General features: G+C 37.1%; 1 protein-coding gene across 1 annotated transcript; it reads right to left on the bottom strand.

Annotated features, from left to right (window-relative positions):
* Positions 1-248: 248 nt before the first annotated feature.
* Positions 249-7446, bottom strand: NDUFA4 (NDUFA4 mitochondrial complex associated). Its single transcript, XM_032874174.1, has 4 exons — positions 7257-7446; positions 6072-6160; positions 4535-4595; positions 249-465 (listed from the first exon to the last, which is right to left on the bottom strand). Exons 1-4 carry the CDS (start codon positions 7296-7298, stop codon positions 409-411), a joined length of 249 nt encoding a protein of 82 aa, XP_032730065.1. The 5' UTR covers positions 7299-7446; the 3' UTR covers positions 249-408.
* Between the last annotated feature and the right edge of the window lie 13262 nt (positions 7447-20708).

Genomic DNA, 20708 nt, shown 5'->3' with positions numbered 1-20708 from the left:
GCCAAAAACATCTGAATACTCTTCCCAATCTTTGCATAATTTACAGCTTCAGCTTCAGTTGTTAAATACACTCTAGTGATTTACCAATGTCCTATGTAAAAAATGAAATGTTTTGAGCAGCTTAAAGTCTTACTTTCAAATTATACAAACAGATGGAAATTCAAGAAATTCCTTGAATTCTAAGTTTATTCCTATACCCTACTTAGGAAGTTCAGAGCAGATTTTTCAGCATTAAATAGTGACACACATCAAGTTTCAGGTATTTATTATTCAGTGTAAACCCCAACACAATACACCAACATGATTTCGTGCATTTAGAGGGGAAATATTTCCTGGGTAAGTGGTAAATTGTGTGGATGGCTTCTGGAAGACCTTCATTTTAAGCAGCTTTATAGTGAAACATTTCATTTAGAAGTCTGGACCTTCTTTCTTCAGTTTGCTGTAATCTACATTCACTGAGTAGAACTTGGAAAAGAAAAAAGATATTTTAGATAATCTATCAAATACACAGAGATGATACAGAAGTTTTAAAATTATTTTTATTCAGCTTTCTATAGTAACAATTAGACATAAAGATTTTTATCACTTATATTTAACAATATAAAAATCATCCAAAGACATTAAAATTCCAGTCCTTTAATAATGATTTTGGTAGGGAAAAATATTCAATCTACCTCAGAAGAACAGTGTTAGTATGTTCCCTCAATTTCCTAAACCAGACTGCATCAATATCAAACTGACATCTCACCACCTCCGGTACAGAAGTTTTTAAATAATACCGTAATTTTGCTTCTAAATAATTTTGTATTTAAATCATAAGGTGTGTTTAGAAACCTATAATTTCTAAAAATTTCCAACTAAAATTAATTTTAGAAATCTAGGGCTGTTTTAGAAAAAAATATATATAAATTAGGATTTATATATTAAGGCCAAGGCTATAATCTTGGGTTTATACATTCTTATGCCAAAGAACACTGAAGAGGTTGTGATATAGTTACTTAAGACTATATTATTTTAACTCCAAAAGAACTAAAACTGCAGAATCATCATTTTCTTTAGGGTTTTTAAGAGGCTCATAAATCTGTATCTATTATTTCTTCAAATCCTTTTCTCTATTTTTCCAAACATACACTAACTTCTTTATCTCTAACTGAAAAATTCTTATTTTAATTAAGTTTTAAAGAAAGAAAAATTCCCAGGTTGTAAAGCTTTTCCTTGAGATATACACAAAATTGCACAGAGAAGCATCTTTGTTCTGACATTGTTCTAGACAAGGAGATTTTTCAAAAGAAACTAATTGTGTTGCCTTAACATGTTAACAAAATTAGGAGCATTTATAAAAGAACTACAGGATACATATTAAGAAAATAAACACTGACTGGAGTCTCCCAATGGATGCCAGACATTGTGGGCACAATGCTTTAAGTTTATCTTACTCATTCTTACTTTATAAAAGAGGCAACTGAAGATCAAGTTGTAAGATTCCCCAAATACTGAACAAGAAGCAGGATCAAGACCTTACACTCATGCAGAGTGAAAAGATCATAGTATCTTTGCCAATTTTCTCAAAACTAAGCAGGCTTCTGATGTATTTGCTTCTATTCGGTTCCATGTGCCAGCATCAAAATTCTCTGTTGAAGTAATCAAGTAATTTTCAATCTGTTTTATTTTTCAGCTTCCATGTTCCCATTCTTTTTCTCAATTTAACGGTGGCTACCTGGAAGGTCTCTGGAACAAGAGTTGTGAAGCCACATGTATTTTTATCATGGCTTTGAGACATTTTATTCAGTTGAGTATTACTGGGCCTATAATGCTTAATTTTAGTCCTCTCATTGGTCTTAACTTTGGCTAGACTTGCAAAGTGACAACAAATAATCCCAAAATCTTAGTGGTTTACAACAACAAAGGTTTGTTTTACACTCATATTACATGCCATTTGTAAGCTGACTGCTCCATGTCCTCTTCATTGAAATTCTGGGTTGAATGAGTAACCCTGAACTGACCATTTTGGTCTCAGGACAGATGAAATAGAACAATGGGGGAAGCACACACTGGTTCAGAAGTGGCAGCTATCACTTCCCCTCACTTAGGATTTTCCAGAATAAGTGATGTGGCCAAAAACCTATATGCCAATTATCTTAGGTGAGGGTAGTGAACGATAAAAATAATCTAGTCCACGTCCCTGTCTATGTTTAGAAGTAGTAGCAGGCTTCATTCTCAAGGCTCACCAAGTTTCTGGATATGGTTCCCTTTTATTTTGGCTTACAAATCACCCAATTCTTCTGCAAATTCATCTCTTGGCAAATTACAGCCTATAATAGTCCACTAACATAATGTTTTCCAAAATCTTTTCCTATAAAAAGCTCTTCAGGCACATGGTCCACCTTCCAAGTTACAGCAGGTGATACTTAATCAAATATTTTATATCATATATAAGATGATTCATCTTTCCAATCTCTAAATCCATGTCATAGCTACTCATCCCATTCATGCCACACAAATTAGATTTTTGTTGCAGGAACATTCCATTTCCAAATCACATGTCCTTATACTGGCATGTGTTATCATAGTGCCAGGGCATTCGTAATTGCCTTCATTATCAGAATCACCTAGGGAGCTTTTTGAACTACACCTATCCAGAGACTCCAATACACAATTTGGTGGAAGGATCAAAGGCTGGTTTGTTTGTTTGTTTTTCCCTTTTCTTTTTCCCTAAACTTTTTTAAAGTTTACTGGGTGTGAAATCATTTTCTCTAGAACGTACTTAATTTAAACAATCTTATAAAAAAGAGGAAAACTAAATCAGGATGCCCATTTACCATTTTTTCAAGTTAAAATGTAATACACAGGTTAAGTAGTTCATTTCATATTTGCCAGCACATTCCTATTGGTTTCTTGCAGGGAGATCCATTTAGAGATCTGAGAGCCCCATTATGATCAGACAATTGAGTGGAAAGCTTGGAATCAGCAAAAGGCAATGATTTTCTAAAAAGTTACTCTTACTAATAACAGAAGCCACCTCCATCAGATGCAGATGTGCTAAAGGGTTCTGGACACACATTGGTTAGAGCACACCTTCTTGAGAATGCTTAAGCTATTTCTCTTTTGATGAAGTAGCTTTGTATACTGGAAAGTGAACATGGTGAGTTTTCCACTTTAAATAGGTAAATTGTACATAATGTAAATTATACCCTAATAAAGCTGCTCTGGTTTTAACATTTCTAGAGTTTCTTTGTATGCAAAATTTTTACACATAAGGAGGGTTATGTTTAGAGAATTAACAACTGGTCTCAAGTTTATAACATGGATGGGCTTTAAAGCTGTCTACTTGTGCTCTCTCTGACAAATAAATAAAAATCTTAAAAAAAACATTATGCTAAGTAAGCTATATCACATGGAGAAGACAAATACTACATGATATCCCTTATATGTGAAATAGAAAAAAGCTGAATTTGTAAAAGTAGCAGAATGGTGGTTACCAGGGGCTAGGGGTGGGGGAATTAGGAAGATGTCTAAGAGTACAAACTTGCAACTAGTAAATAAATAATTCCTGGAGATCTAATACACAACACAGGAATTATCGTCAACAATACTGTGTTATAAACTTCAAAGCTGCTAGGATTCTAGGTCTTAACCTGTTCTCAACACACACAAAAGAATACTAAATACATGACACATAAAAGTGTTAGGTAATGCTACTATAGTAATTATACTGCAATACATAAATTTATCAAACCAACACTTTGTATACTTCATACTTGACCTAATTTTATATGCCAACTGTACCTCAATAAAATAAGTAAGTGATCTCAGTCCATAAACTCATTCTGTTAAAGAGCAGTTCCACATACCACTTTACAGGTAAATGTTAAAAAATTTAATTAGAAGGTTCAATGTAAAATTTAAGTGTCAAGTGAATTTCATTTCTTCCTAATTACCCTCACCTGAAATATTTCAACCACACCAAGAAAGAAGAGCCAACCAATCCACTGATATAGTACTATTCGAAGTGTGGTTCACAGACCAGTAGCATCCGCATCACCCAAAACCTTGTTAGAAATGCAAATTCTTAGTCTCCACAACAGACCAACTAAATTAGAATCTCTGGGAATGGACCTAAACAATGTGTTTTAACCACCTATCTAGGTGAGGCCTATGTACACTGAAGTTTGAAAACCACTGCACCAGACTATTTAAGATCTAAGAAAATGGTGTATGATAGTTATACCACCTCTCCTTTTTTTTTTACTTAGTCAAATCATGAAAACATTATCTTACCTTCACATCCAGATCTAAAGTCTATGTATAAAATTCTTAGAAAAAAATATTTGCTAGAGAAATATGCCATTTTAATTTCACAGAACAATATAGCTATTCCTCCAAAGTTCATTATAATGGAATTTTACATGCATATCTAATTTGAAAAGAAACCCTACTACATGAGTATTAAAATATGTGTTCTTTAAAAACAAAAAACAAACAAACAAACAAAAACAACGCTTTCTAGCAATTCTGAAACAATTTTGTAGCTTACCTTGTATTGATCATTGGGACCCAGTTTGTTCCAGGGTTCTGGGTTATTCTTCCTATCCCAACTAAAAGGAACAAACATTGTAACTGTTAAAGTAATAAAACTATTTAAAATAGTTTTGTACTTTCTAAGAAGATAGTATTTGAATAGATCTCATTTTCTATGAGATTAAGTATGGTGGTGTTTTCATTAGAGCTGAAGCAGAGACAGGGCTCTGTAATTAGTAATTCCATGTAATTAATTATAAAAAAGGGTAGAGCACTACTGGGTTATTTACCCAAAGATACAGATGTAGTGAAAGGAAAGGGCACTTGCACTCCAATGTTCATGCAGCAATGTCCACAACAGCCAAACTGTGAAAGGAGCTGAGATGTCCTCCAACAGATGAATTGATAAAGATGTGGTTCATAAATACAATGGAATATTACTCATCCATTGCAAAGGATGAATATCTACCATTTACATCAACATGGATGGAACTGGAAGGAATTACGCTAAGTGAAATGAGTCAATCAGAGAAAGACAATCATCATAGAGTTTCATTCATATGTGGAATGTATGAAATAGCAGAGGACCATAGGGGAAGGTAGGGAAAACTGAATGGGAAGAAATCAGAGAGGGAGACAAACTACAGAGAGACTAGACTCCAAGAAACAAACTGAGAGTTGTGGGAAGGGAGGTGGGTGAGGGGATGGGGTAACGGGGTGATGTACATTAAGGAGGGCACAGGATGTTATGAGCACTGGGTGTTATAAGCAACAAACGAGTCACTGAACACTACACCAAAAACTAATGATGTAGTGTGTATTGACTAACTGAATTTAAATGAAAGAACGAACGAACGAACGAACACAGGGCCTCTGGGATAGTGTATTTGTCCCTATCCCTGTCACATGGAACTTTTAACTTGGCTTTTGCTTAAAAAGTGATATACAGAAAAGTATACAGAATAACAATAAATCTTTTTTGTTGCCTGTTGTTTTCTAACTTCAAAAAGAAGCATTCCTGGACACCGGGGTGGCTCAGTCGGTTAAGTGCCTTCAGCTCAGGTCAGGAGCCCAGTGTTCTGGGACTGAGTCCCCACATAGGGCGCCTTGCTCAGCAGGGAGCCTGCTTCTCCCTCTGCCTGCCACTCCCCATGCTTGTGCACGCATACACGCCCTTGTCTCTCGGACAAATAAGTAAATAAAACCTTAAAAAAAAAAAAAAAGCATTCCTTATTGAAGAAAAGAAAGCATAAGCCATTTACATGTATCAGCAACTCTGATTAAGTATTTTATAAAAAGTTATCTCAATTCTCACAAGATTCTAAATAGATATTAGCAGTTCTACTCTACCCAAGAGAAAAACAAGACTCAGAAATTTAGACAATTTTATGAACCAAGAAAAGTAAATGACAACAGCAGAATTAGGATCTGAACTTCCTATATATGACTACAAAACTTAGGCTCTTTCTACTACTTGATGCTGCCTCCCTTAAGACTGTGGCTCCTAAACCAGCTTTAGACCATCAAAGTTATAAAGACTCTTAAGTACTTACCTGACATCTGGATTGAACAATGCCAGGCGCAAGACATATAGTGCTGCTCCTGTACCTCCTGCCCCAATAAATATGAAGAGGGGGATCAACTGGAATCAAACAGAAAATAGACAAGAATTAGCAGCCACCTTCAAATACCTAGGTACTGAAAAAAAGAAAGGCTACAGTAGTTCCTACACGCTAATTCTGAAGTCTCAAACTGCTATTTTTTGGTCTTGTTTTAAAATCTGAATAAATCAAGACCTTACATTGAGGTAAGATTTCTTATAACTGTGTTCAAAAGAAATGGAATTTCCGAAAGATGTGAAGATGAATTCGGTTTAATGCAGAAAAACTTCTATTCAAATTTTAAAATTTCCAGGAAAATATATCAAGTCTTCTTCACCTCTCTAATATTTATACATTTATTCTCATTAAATTTCCCAGCTTCCTTTTTCTCGAGGCTTGTAAAACAACTTCTTGCCCTGTCTTAGAAGTGTCATGAAAAACATAAATTCGGTGAAATTAAGAGTCTGAATGAGCAAACAAAAGCACGCCCATTACAAACATTCGTTACATGCATAAATCTCTGAAAACACCTTGCTACCATAAATGATTAAAGCGTAGTTACGCAATGGGTTTAAGTTAAAGACTGCGTAATGGAGTTTTAGGACAACACGTTGATGTGCTGGGGAGAAAACCGGCATGCACAAGAACTTAACTGCGAGTCACCTTTACGCTACCGAAGTCTCCCAAAATCTCAAGACAAACACAAACTGAGGATTCCAAGATTATAGACCTTTGTAATTGCCACAAGGCCTGGTGGTGCAATGCAGTGAGCCCTAGATCTTTGAGATGACATAATGAATACAAAACCTGACCTGCTGGTCTCCAACCCACACGGCGCACAACTATCCCTAGGTCCGACCAACATACAAGAGGTTGCAACCACCAGACTGCTCCAACCTTCACCAGTTTATTTTCCCCGAAGGTATCTCTCACCTTCCGCCTGCCAGCCTAAACCCTCAGTGCAAGGCGTGGTCAAAGCTCAAGGGTCTGAGGCAACTAGGAGGACAGCTTAAGTGAGGCAGGGTCCACCCCGAGCAACAGTTAACAACTATGAAGGAGGAAACCTCCCAGCTGAGGAAGCCGCAGCCGGATATAGGATGGACAAGGAAGGCACTGCTAAAAGGGTCACGAACTTACGCTCGGATGCTTCTTGGCCTGACCGATGATCTGGCGTAACATGGTTGCGGCAGAGGCCTCCTGATCAGGAAAGGGAAAAACCAAACGCGGCAGGCCCGAGACTAAGTAAAACTTACACCGAGGATGAACGGACGTCCAAAGTCACCCAGCACCTCCTACCTGAAGGACCCCTGGCTCGGAGGGCAGTCTGCGGCAGGAGGGCCCGGATGCAGCTGTCCGTAATACTGCCTGCCTTGATCCTGTGCCTTATGTGTCCCCTCTAACCTGGCCAGGCCCTTAGCGCTCCAGTCCCAAACGAAACATTCTCATCCCTGTCATACATATGCTTCTGACTGGTAAATTTTTGCATTGAAACTGGAATTCTTTGATTGACTAGACAGGCACTTTCTCGGGAAGACACACACTGAGAAATGGGGTGGGTGAGGTCTTCTTGGAAGGTGCCTGCGAGCCCGTCCGCGCGCGCTGAGGCACAGAGGGCGCGCGTGCTGGGCGCGCGCTTGTCGGCCCTGAAGGGCGCTGAGGGAGCTAGGCGGCGCCTACGGCTGCTCAGCATCCGGCGCCCGGGAGAGTAGGTCGAGTCTCTCGCTGCTAAGGTCAGCGACTGTGGTTTAAGAAGACTGCAGCTGCTTCCTGTCTTAGACTGTCGCTTAAGGGCAGAAGTTAAAAATTAGTAAATGACTTGAAGATGGTAGTAGCCCTCTCAATGTAATCTTTAAATTCCCTCAGGTCCTGGCTCTGGATTTAATGTTCAGTGCCTTACCATTATACTCTGTCCCGGGATTCGAAATTGCTTTCTTAAAATGTGTTTTGAGTGCTCCTGTTCCTACACATACCTTCCAGTACTCTAACACAATTTTCATTTATCTGTTGTTGTTCTTCTTCTTATCTTTTTTAACTGAAAGTTGTCACTTGGGACAGGCAGACTTCAGGGGTCTCAGGACAGTCTGAACCCTCTCCAGTCTCTTACGTAGTTTAAAGCATTAATGGAATTATCAAACCAGTGGTTGGGAAGACTAGGAAAAGGCTCCTCCGGAAAGCAACGTTAGATCTAAAGGAGACGTAAACATTAACCAAGTGAAAACGAATGAGGCGGGTGTACAAGAGTGGTAGTGTGACAGGCTGAAATGAGATAACCTTCTGAAGAGCTGAAGGAGGTCTGGTATGGTTTGAACTTGAAGAGGGAGAGCAGAGTGGGGATCAGATCTGTTGGGCCAGTGACCACTTAAATACCAAGCGTTTTATGCTGAAAGCTTAGGAAGTTATGCAAAAATAAATAAATAAATAAAAGTTACTGTGGTTGTAAAGGATTGCTTTGTCTATGAATAATGGATTTGAGGAGATAAGCATGAAAGGGGAGGGGACTGATCAGGGGCCACTGTAGTAGTCCTTAGGAGAGATTATAGTAGATTGGACCAGTGTGGGTAATGTGATGACATAGAAAGGGTTCCAGACATTGGTCAAATGTGAGGAAGTGAGGAGAAGGAGAAGCCCAGGATAATTACAGAGGTTCAGTTTCAACTAGCTGGATGTTGATCCCAATTACTGAAATAAGAAACTATAGAGAATAATGGATATGTATTTATGTAAGATACAAGTAGATCTCTGTAGGGCCAAAGAGAGCTCTAAACTGGGAAGGTAGAAGGTAACAAGAGAGACAAAGGACATGGAGGTGAGGAATTCTAATGCAATTTTTGGGAGAGGAGATAAGGTCAGCAATAAATAAATAAATGGTGATTAAGATGATATATCATGATGCTTAGGAAGATGGTGTCTTTTTTTTTTAAGATTTTATTTGTTTATTTGACAGACAAAGATCACAAGTAGGCAGAGAGGCAGAGAGAGGAGGAAGCAGGCTCCCTACTGAGCAGAGAGCCCAATGTGGGACTCGATCCCAGAACTCCGGGATCATGACCTGAGCCAAAGGCAGAGGCTTCAGCCCACTGAGCCACCCAGAGGCCCAGAAGATGGTGTCTTTTTAATTCATTCAGTAAATCTTGCATTAAGTACCTGCTCAGCACCAGGGCCTGTTCTAATTTGAGAGAAAGCAGTGAATGGGAATATTCTAATTGAGATTACATGGAAGTTGGGAAGACAAACTATAAATAATTAAGATAGTTTTAGATTATGATAAACCAATAAAATATGATAATAAGAGAGAAGGACATGAGGGAGTAAAGGAAAGAAGGTTACTTAAGTGAGAGTAAACAAGGAAGTTTCCTCTGAGGAGGTAAATAAATAAATTTAGCCATAATATCTAAATAAATTAAGGTTACCACACTTGAATAAGGAGGTAACCTGGTGAAAATATGGGTGAAGAATGTTCAGTTCTCAAGAGAAATGGTTTTGAGATTGAAAAACAAAATAAAACCCAAGACCAGTATGGCTGAGCCATATTAAAAGAGAAGAAAATGAGATCAGGGAGATTGTAAAGGAATCTGACATTGACTTTATAGACGATGGTGAGGAATGTGGCTATATTTTCAAAAATCATCATAAAAATAATGGAAACTCCTTAAAAGTAAACACAGAAACGTGATAGTAGTAAGTGCAGGTGGACTTTTAGCAAAGAAATTAGAAGGAGGAAGATTTCTTCTTGTAATATTTTATTTTAATGATGACAGGTAATAATAAAATAAGTAAATACATATACAGGAATACCACTGTTGATAAGAAAGTAAAATCCAAAGGCTAACTTTTTGGTCATTGACCTAATTTCTAGCAGTAATAATAATATATAGGTAATCAAGTGATGCCTTTGGAAATGTTAACAAAGCAGGGTTCCAGCATATAAATGTCATTAAATATTAACCAGAATGTCAAATTATAAAAGTTTGAATTATACATATTAAAGTTAGGGGAAAGAGTCTATGACTTATATTTTAAGCAGGAATTGGAAGTATGGAAGAGACCTTCAAGGAAAAGAAGCCATAGTGGAGGATGCATATTGTAAAAATATATTTTAGCTTTCGAAGTAGCTTTGGTATGTGTGGTAGATTATATTGTATACAAGTACCTGTTGCCTGTCCCTCCAAGAGGATATCACTCACTTGCCTCCATGTCAGGCTTAATAACATGACTTGCTTTATTAGCAAATGAGATGTGAAATGCACAAGTGGAAGCTTTAAGAGCCAATATATGCCATGTTCTTTCTTTTTGCCACAAGGTCACCAGTGTTCTAGATAGAGGTTTGGGTGTCAGATTGAAAACTACTTGGAGCAGAGACATTGTTGACCTACAAGGAACATTTAATGAGAATGAGAAATAAGCCTTTATTGCTGTAAGTCACCAGATTTAAGTTTGTTACTGCAGCCTAACTTAGCCTACTCTAATAAAGAATTTGGCACTGAAAGTGTGGTATATTACTGTAATAAAACTAAAATATTTGTCACTGGATTCAGGTCCCAGCAACAGGTCACAGGGTAACTGTTACCAGAAGCTGGAAGGATAGCAATTATGTCATACAGTGCTGGAACATTTGATGAAATTGTTCTCAGTTAATTGGAAGGTTGATAATGTCCTGCATAAATTCATAGGTTTCAGTAAATGGCGGGCAACAGGTATGTTAGCTGCATGAGTCCACTACTATTGGCAACAGTTGACAAGGTAATACAATAGAGAGATGGACTCAGAAAATAATAGATCGGTTTGCAATCTTCAGTGACAGAGAAGGGAGCATCTAGATATTTAGAGACTTGCAGAGTTAGAAGATATGGCTGATACTTATCTTCAGCTGTATAAGATAAAACTGAGATTGATGTTTAATCTAAAAGATAAATTAAAAATCTCAAGATAATGACACAATCAGGACTGTAGCCATCACATCTTTATTGAAACATCTCAATAAATCAAAGTGTGTCAGTAAACTCTCTCAACTGAACAATTTCAAAGTCTGGACAAAGAGATAAGGGTATAGCTCTCTGATCAAAACCTGGAAGGAGTCCTCCACCCTTTTCCATATGATAGATAGGTGACAAATATCTGATTGGATGACAGGTGAAGGGAGGTTAATCAGATTTAAATGGCCCACTAAAAAGCCCATAAAAACCCCTAAACTTAGAAACTCTGGTGGCAGGCATCTCAGGGGCTCACTAGGTTAAGCGTTTGCCTTAGGCTCAGGTGATGATCCCAGGGTCCTGGGATTGAGTCCTGTGCCAGGTTTCTGGCTGAGTAAGGAGTCTGCTTCTCCCTCTACCCCTCCCCTCTGCTTGATCGCTCTCTCTCTCATGCTAGTGTGCTCTCTCTCAAATAAATAAATGATAATTTTTTTTAATTTTTATTTATTTGACAGAGAGAGACACAGTGAAAGAGGGAACACAAGAAGGGAGAGTGGGAGAGGAAGAAGCAGGCTTCCCACAGGGCAGCGACCCTTATGCAGGGCTCCATTCCAAGACCCTAGGATCATGACCTGAGCCAATGGCAGACACTTAATGGCTGAGCCACCCAGGCACCCTAAATGAAATCTTAAAAAAAAAGAAAAGAAACTCCAGTGGCAACCCCTTCGGGTTCCCTCCCTCCTTGGGAGCTTTGTACTATCACTTTGTTGTCGCTCAATAAAACTTATTTTGCTGCCCACTACTCTGGCCTACCACTTAGTTCTTTGAAGAGGTGCAACCAAGAACGACAGACAAAAGGTGGAGAAAAAAATTCTGCAACAGTAAAATCTTCATAATAAATGAATTGGAGCTGTTTTTTATAATGTCACTCCGAGACTTGTGCCCTCTAGATTTCTTGTTCCATTGTTTGATTTAGTTTTGTGAATAATATTTAAATATAAAAATATATAAATAGTAGTTGTCTAAATTAAATGTAAGTTGTACTATGAATAGCTCTAAGAAAAGTCTAAGCAGTATATTAATAGCACCCCTCAAAAATGATTTTTCTTGCAGAGTTTCTCTAAAAATTTAAGCCTAGAAAATTCTGGGAGGTATATTGATTATATGTTGTTATTAATGTGTGACAGTAAAGACATGGTTTCTTTCTTATTTTTTAGAAATGGTTTCTTTAGAGAGGAATAATTTGATAAGTGAGCCGTGGAATATGATAATAACACAAATTGAAGGCAGAATCTTATTTTTTTACTCTGTTTGCATTTAGGCATTTAATTATTTTGCTAGCAGATAAATTGACAACTGTTGTTGTTTTTCTGATAACGCAAATACAAATTATACCTCCACTTGTTAATGAAGATTCTGTAGCTATCTATCCTTAATCTAAAAATAAATATGTTCTTCCACTAGTATTATGGTTACTTAGCATAAACTATTTAATTATAAAATTTCTATTAGAAAAATAAGAACATATTTTAGTCTGTGAAAGTTTACTTCCCCTGTTGTAAATCTCAAAGCTTCACATAACTGTCATTAATTTAAATCAAATACCTGAAGAACTTTATGTACAAAATTCAATGAATAGTAAAAAACAAAGAAACTCTAACAATTTGTGTATTTATTTATTTATTTATTTATTTATTTGAAAGAGAGAGAGAGTACAAGCAGGTGGAGGGGTAGAGGGAGAAGGAGAGAATCTCAAGCAGACTCCCAGCTGAGTGTGGAGCCTGATCCTGGCTGGATCCCACAGCCCTGGGATCATGACTGGAGCTGAAATCAAGAGTCTGACATTTAACTGACTGAGCCACCCAGGCACCCCAAAACTAACAATTTGAAATAGTGAAACTCATTTCACTGAAATCTTCTGGTTAAACCATATTTTAGGAAAACTGCATATTTACAACTTTTGGAAAATCATACCATACACCTATCAAATTAGAATTTTTTTTAGAATAGCTATGTTCTATTCTTCTGTTATTATTTATTATCTCTCTGAAATTTCTACCTCCTCTATAAATCCATACACTCATTCATTCATTCAACATATAGTAAGTGCCCGCTATATGTTACTCCTCATGCTGAGTGCTTAGGATAAGAAGAACACATTGCTGTCTTTCTTCAGCATCTTCAAGTCTAATGGGGCTAGGAGTATCATTATTACAAAGCTTTCTGATAAGTGCTACAATAGACACAATATATGACTTAGACTACTGGATACATAGTGTCCTAGCCAAGATCAAGAATGTAAATTCATCTTTGGAAATGTTAAGTCTGATATACCTCTGAAATATCCAATTAGAGATGTTCTGAAGGCTGGCAGAAACATCACTCTTCAGCTCAACAGAGAAGTTTGGTCTACAGGTACAATTTAAAAGGAAAGGGGATATAGGTCACAGTTATTGGGAACTGATGAGCTTGTTCATGAGGAATATGTGTGAAGGAAAGTGTAATGAGAGAAGAGGATTAATGCTAAAACCCTAGAGAATATGAATAAAATGGGGACCAGGCCAGGAGGGAGGAATCAGAACAGCAAAGATAGATCAAGTCAGAAATGGAGGCAGATAAATATTTTATACCAGTCAGGGTTTAACCAAAGAAACAACTTCTAGGAAATATGCATACTTAATAAGGAATTTATTACAAGGAATTGACATTATGCAATTGTGGGAGCAGTATCTTATTGCAGTCTGAAGTCAACAGGGGAGGCAGTTAGTAAGGGAAGAGAAACAGGAAGTCAGAAGCAAAAATACATTAGAACCTGTGAGGATAGCTGGAACCCATAAGGACAGAGAGACCCTATTTCTAGAGCCCTTTGTCACAGAATTAGCTATAAGCCTAGTTCAGGAATATAGAAACTAAAGAAGGAATTTGACAAGAAAAAGAAAACTATGAGATGCCCTAAGAAAATCTCACAGATTCCAGACATATTCCTCCTTGCCTTCATTGAGTTGTAGTATCCCAGTTTCTCTTGCTAATCAAAAGAATTACCCAAGCTAATAGAGTAATAGAGTTCTCTTTCCTTGAAATTATGACTTCCACACCAGCAAAGCCACAGTTGCAGGGATGTAAGTCATAATTTTACTAGTGGATCATTAGGGAAAGTTAGAAGAACCACTTCCATATTGTCTCTCACTACTGTACTTCAGAGTCAATCCAGCCTGGGATTATAGTGCTACAGCTGCCCACTTTGGAATATTGATAGCATTTTATACAGAACCATCTGTAAAACAGGCTCAAATATGTCTGTCTTAGTTAATTGGTCATAGGCAATGCTCCATACCATAGGTGCAGGTTGAGAGGGGAGTACAGAACATGGCATGCAACTTATGCTTTCAGGACCTGCCCAAATCCATCTGGTGATCGTTTCCATTTGGTAATGAAATGCTGCAGTACATATTCAATCTTACAGCTTTGTTGGTCAGATAACACCCAGTTAATGACAGATAACTGAGGTAGTATGGTAATTTGCTTCCAACACCAACAAATCTTCTAGGGTATACATCTCAGGTGAAGTACAATTTGTGTGGGAGCCCACACCTGTTGCAGGACCCTGCCCAAAACTAACAGCTTTTCAGGTTGCTCACTAAATTGATCAGGGTAGCACACACAGATGAGGTAATTGTTGCCTCCAAAATTCAAAGAGGCCCACCTAATAGTAAAGCATCTTTGTGATAAGAAGAGCCAAATGCAATAATCTGTCCTTTGGAAGAGCTATGTTGACATGTCCCAGACCACTGGAACCCTAGAAATTTCACGGAGGTGGCAGAAACCTGATTTTTGGTCAGATTTACTTCTCACCATCTGGCCTATAATTATCTTACCAATGTTCTAAGTAGTTGTTACTTCTTTCTTACTAGGTCCAGTTACCATGATACCATCACTGTAACTGACCAACATGAATTTCTGTGGAATAAAGAGATGATCAAGACTCTGTAATAGGGCTGCAGAGTTGATGTATTCATGAAGTAAGATAGTCAAAGTGTGAAAAGCAAATTACTTTTGTTGGTCTTTAATAACAGCTATAGATGTGAAAGCATTTACTAGTCCAAAATTAAGGTGCCAGCAGATTTTATCCCTAGTGAGAACCCTCTTCCTGGCTTGCAGATGGAGGCCATCCTCACTTGGCAGAAAGAGTGAGCAGTGGCTCTTTTTCTTGTGAAGATACTAATCTTTATCTTTATCTTTATCAAAGAAATACCAGATCCCTCAAAATGTGGAGCCCTAGTGAAATATAAGTTAAAATTACTTGATTTAGAAACTGTTCATAGACTTTCACTTCCAGGGTTGGCAGACTACGTATGTTATTCAGGCAATGCAGACTTTTTCTGTTCAAAGACATTGAAGAGTGTGGGGGTGTTGAATAATGTCCACTAACATTATTTGTGAACACCTGGAACCTCAGAATGTGAAGTTATTTGGAATTAGGGTCATTGCAGATGTAATTAGTTAGGGTCACGCTTGATTAGTATTAGTTAAGCTTATACTTAATTAGAATAGGCACTAAATCCAATGGCTAATTTTTTTATAAGAAAAGAAGAGAAGACATAGACACATGGAGAAGTCCACGTAAAGACAAAGACAGAGATTGAAGTTATGCTACCACAAGCCCAGGAACACCAGGATCCACTAGGAAATGGAAGAGACAGGGAAAGATTCTCCCTTAGAGTTTTTGGAGAAGTGTCGCCCTGTCAACACCTTGATTTCAGATTTCTGACCCCCAGAACCATGAGAAAATAAATCCCTACTGTTTTAAGCCACCCAATTGTAATAATTTTTATGGTAAACTTTAAAACTAAAGCAGATTTTGGTACCAGAAGTCAGTTGCTCCTATAACAAATACCTAAAAGAGAGGATGTGCCTTTGGAATTGAGTAATGGGGGAGGTTGGAAGAATTTTGAAGTGCATGATAGAAAAATCCTAGATTGTCTTGAAGAGACAATTGGTAAAAATAGAGACATCAAAGGTAATTCTGATGATGGTTCCGTTGGAAATGAAGAACACAGTAGAGAAAGCTTCTATCATCTTAGAGAATACACATATTGTCATTAACAGAATAGTGGCAGAATTATAAATATTAAAGGTGCTTCTGGTGACAGAAAGAAATGAGGCTAATATTATTGGCCATTGGAAGAAAGATGATCTTTGCTATAAGCACCAGACAACTTGGCTAAATTGTGTCCTTTTTGGGGTATAAAGTAGAATTTGTTACTGATGAATTTGGATATTTAGCTGAGGAGAGTTCCAAGTAAAGTGTTAAATGTACAGCCTTGTTTCTCCTTGCTACTTATAGTAAAATGCTAGAGGAAAAGACTTAAGTAACTATTAAGCAAAATGGAGATAGTGCAAGAAACACAAGCAATAGATAGCATCCAAAATACTTGAAACTGAAGTCCTGAAGAAGACTAAGATTTTTAAGACAAAAAAAATTTGGAGATATAATAACAAAGATTGTTTCAAATCTGATCTAGGATATCAAATTAAAGACTCAAGACTCTCGTTAAGTATCCTATAGAAGAGAAAAAAAAACAGATCTAAATACATTACTGATGAGAGTGTAAATTGGTAGTACAGTTTGAAAGTCTGCTTGATTTTTTGCACCAAAATTGAATATTTGAATACTATACGATCCAGTAATTTCACTCTGAGATGTAAACCCAACAGTAATGTGTGCTTATGTGCACCAAGAGACACAAACCAGAATGCATATAGAATCATTTATAATAGCCTTGAGCTAGAAGGAGCAAAAATGTTAATCATGGGCAAATGAGTAAATAAATGTAATACATTCAAGTATATGATTCCACATTGCAAATGAATTACAAGTACACTCAATAACATAAATGATTCTCACACAAATTAGTCAAAGAAACCAGAAACAAAACAGCATTGTGTGAGTCCATTTATATAAAATTTAAAAATAGTATTAGACTAGGGATAATGACTAACTTTATAAGAAGTAAGGAATATTAATTGAGGAGGCTCAGGAGAGGCTTCTTTGGTCTTGGCATGGTAGGGTTGGTTTTTTGTTTTTTTTTTAAGATTTATTTGTTTATTTGAGAGAGAGAAAAACAGAGAGCGAATGAGAGGGAGAAGCAGCCTCCCTGCTGAGCAGAGAGCCTTACAAGGGGCTCAATCCCAGCACCCTGAGATCATGACCTGAGCAGAAGGGAAATCCTTAACCAGCTGAGCCACCCAGGTGCCCCTTGGCATGATGTTTAGAAAGATGTTTGCTTCTTGATAATCCTTTGATCTGTACACTTATTTATTTTTCACTTTTCTCTGTTATGTTTCCCAATAATTTCTTCAAGCTGAGTTGTATAGATTTAGAACAATGTTAAGGAGTTTGCTTATGATTGTCACTTAAAGATCTGTTGGATTAAAAAAGAACAGAAGGTATCATTTATGCATTTTTGTTTGTTTGAAAGCTTCTCTGCAGCTTTTGTGTTGATGACATGAAACCTGTCTCTAACTAACCTTATTTGTCTCTCTAACATCCAATATTGTTCATTTTATGATGTTGCTTCACTGATGCTGTCTTTGCCCATCTGCTTTGCTTCCTTGGGACTTGCCCCTTGTGAAACATGGCTCCTAAGACTGCCATTCATATGCACTGAAAAATAATTAAAAACCTTAGCTTGTCTAAGAGATTTGTCTAATAAACAGCTATTATAGCAAAAGTTTTTAAAAGATTTTATTTATTTACTTGATAGAAAGAGATCACAAGTAGGCAGAGCAGCAGGCAGAGAGAGAGTGGGAAGCAGGCTCCCTGGTGAGCAGAGAGCCCTATGCGGGGTTCAATCCCAGGACCCTGAGATCATGACCTGAGCCAAAGGCAGAGGCTTAATCCACTGAGCCAGCCAGGTGCCCCTGTTATAGCAAATACTGAAGTACTTACCTCTCGCTTTTATTTTTTCTTCAGACAGAACAAATACTGATAACATTTCACAGTTTCATGTTAGTTTTAAAAAGAGCTATGTTACTATGTTACTATGTTACTATGTGAATGATTCATGAAAACCCTGTGCTTGATTAAAGCATCCAGACATGGGGTGCCTGGGTAGCTCTGTCGTTAAGCATCTGCTCTTGGCTCAGGTCATAATGCTAGATCCTAGGATCATAGGACCTTGGAATCAAGCCCCGTGTCAGGCTTCCTGCCCAGCTTCTCCCTCTCCCACTCCCCTGCTTGTGTTCCCTCTCTCGCTGTGTCTCTGTCAAATAAATAAATAAAATCTTAAAAAAAAAAAAGAATATAGACACATGAAACCGCACATTTTTTATTCCATTTATATGAAATATCTAGACTAGGCAAATCCACAGAGACAGAAAGTAAATTATTGATTGCCAGGGACTAGGAATAGGGGAAATGTGAAGTAACTACTAATGGGTATGATGTTTCTTTCTGGAGTAAGTAAATGTTCTAGAATTAGATAGTGGTAATTGTTATACAACTTTTGAATATGCTAAAAACTGCTGAATTTTATACCACAAAGGGGTAAGTTTTATGGTATATGAATTATATCTCAATAAAGCTGTTATAAAAACTCAGCATTGAGCTAAGCACCTTTTTTATTTTTTATTTTTTTAAAAGGTTTATTTATTTATTTGAGAGAGAGAGAGAGAGAGAGAGCGCGCAGACCAGGGAGAAGGGCGAAGGGAAAGGGGAAACAGACTCCCTGCTGGGGTCAGTCTCTGATGGCAGATCATGACCGGAGCCAAAACCAACAGATGCTTAAGGGAGTGGGCCTACACAACTACAACTACACAACTACACAACTACACAACTCAAGCACTTTTTAAAAAAAGTAATCTTGTTTAGATATATCTAGAGAGATGATTGACTGCTTAAGGTACAAAGATAATTTATTTTCATGATAGTCTTCTGTGCATTTTTTTTTTACTGTACAGACATACTAGCTGTGAAAAACTAACTTAAAATCTTTTCAATATTATTCATTTGTTAAATAGGTAGAAAGTTTTTATTCATGTAATACTAGAGTAGATCTTTGCTGCCTAAATCCTTCAAGAAGATTCTGTAGTCAGTATATTTTACATAATTTGAAAAGGATGATCATCAGTGAACACTTTATTACAAAACATTGAAAGGATTTTAAGTTCCCTGACATCCAAAGTTGTAGTTAAGAATTCTGATTTGAACCTAATTCCTATTTCTTTGTAGATATTCTGTCTTTTCTCTAAAGGAAAATTTAGAATTCTCTTGAAGTTCAGAAATTTGAGCACACAATTTTCTTCAGTAATATTGCTTTCTCTCAAATGTCTCTGAAAATATTAATTATGGCAAGATAATATGAGCTATGGGCTCTCTGCAGGGGATATTCTTAAAGTATCATAAATGATGGCTAGCTGCTGGCTTGTGTGAGTACCAACCTACTTCAATATTTCTTTTTTCAACTTAGCATCCTGTCATAACAAATGCTTATTATAAAAAGCTGGCCTTAAACAGGTACTTTATTCCAGGTTATCATATGTAATGATGTAAACAACTCTTTCATCGTCTATGCCTTGGATTGCCCAAATCTTATTTTCCACTGGTAATAAAATTACCACTGTGTTTTGACCTACACCAAGTTAAATAATAAATTTTAAATTCCCATTTTGAGGTTTTACTTGTCTGAACGTCTTTCTGTACTAAACACTGCATCAGACAAGGTTTCAGTAAAGGAAACAGAAACCACTCTAGGTATATTATGCTGAAAAGAAATTTAGTGCATATAAAGTCATTTGAAAGGCTGGAGGGAAAGTCAGGGATCCAATCAGACTTTAGTTTGAAGATCATACACTTGTAGCTCTGATCTAGAAGTCAGAAAATGAGTGTAGCTATCGTTGCTAACCTTTTCCAGAACTGTTCCTTCACCATAACCTTATACCTGTGAAGCTGGCTGAGTAGATGCCAGAATGTGGATTCTATCTTCATAGATAATGAAACTTGTTTTGTTGCTGCTGCTGCTAAAAGTAGATGGCCTCTGCCTTCCTTTTACCTTCTAAATCTCATGGTGTACATAGAAGCCCTGTTATATCTGAATAATGTAATTGTTTTAAAGGCTTTTAAAACTTTAGTTCCTCTCGTGTTGTTAGTTTTACTTTAATAATTAATGAAGCTTGCTGGCCTATATGCCTGTATACATAGATTGCATGGTATTGGTAGCTAGAATTTATATACCTTGCCTAAATAAGAAGCCCTGTTCACTGGGTAGGTAATGAATGCAAGCTCTGTTTACAGACGTCCAGTGCTCCAATGGTTATAGTGGGTGGGAAGAAGGTCAGTTTTGTGGGGAGTGTGCATGGGAATGAGTAGGCTGTCCTTTATGATTTATGAGTATTTGTAATGCTAGATTTTTCTATTTCCTGTGGCAGTTGATAGTCACTGGGCTCACTATCATTCTTTCTCTTATAAAGCTAGTGCCTGTTCTGAACATTTCTGGAGTCAGACTTCCCACTTATTAGAACTGAATTTGAACTTTTATTCCAGAGAAGAAGCTGAAAACAGGATTGTTGTGTGACTTCTTCCTTTTAATGAAACACCCAGATTGTTGTCCAAGTCTTAGCCCTTTTTAAAGGCCTTATTATCTCTCATCTGAGGGTTACACTCTCATCTGAGGGTCTACTT

Source organism: Lontra canadensis, unplaced genomic scaffold (assembly GCF_010015895.1).
Source record: "Lontra canadensis isolate GAN:19392208 unplaced genomic scaffold, GSC_riverotter_1.0 scaffold2, whole genome shotgun sequence".
Taxonomy (NCBI): Eukaryota; Metazoa; Chordata; class Mammalia; order Carnivora; family Mustelidae; genus Lontra; species Lontra canadensis.
The sequence above is the reverse complement of the archived record's forward strand: the minus strand, read 5'-3'. Positions and strand labels throughout refer to the sequence as shown.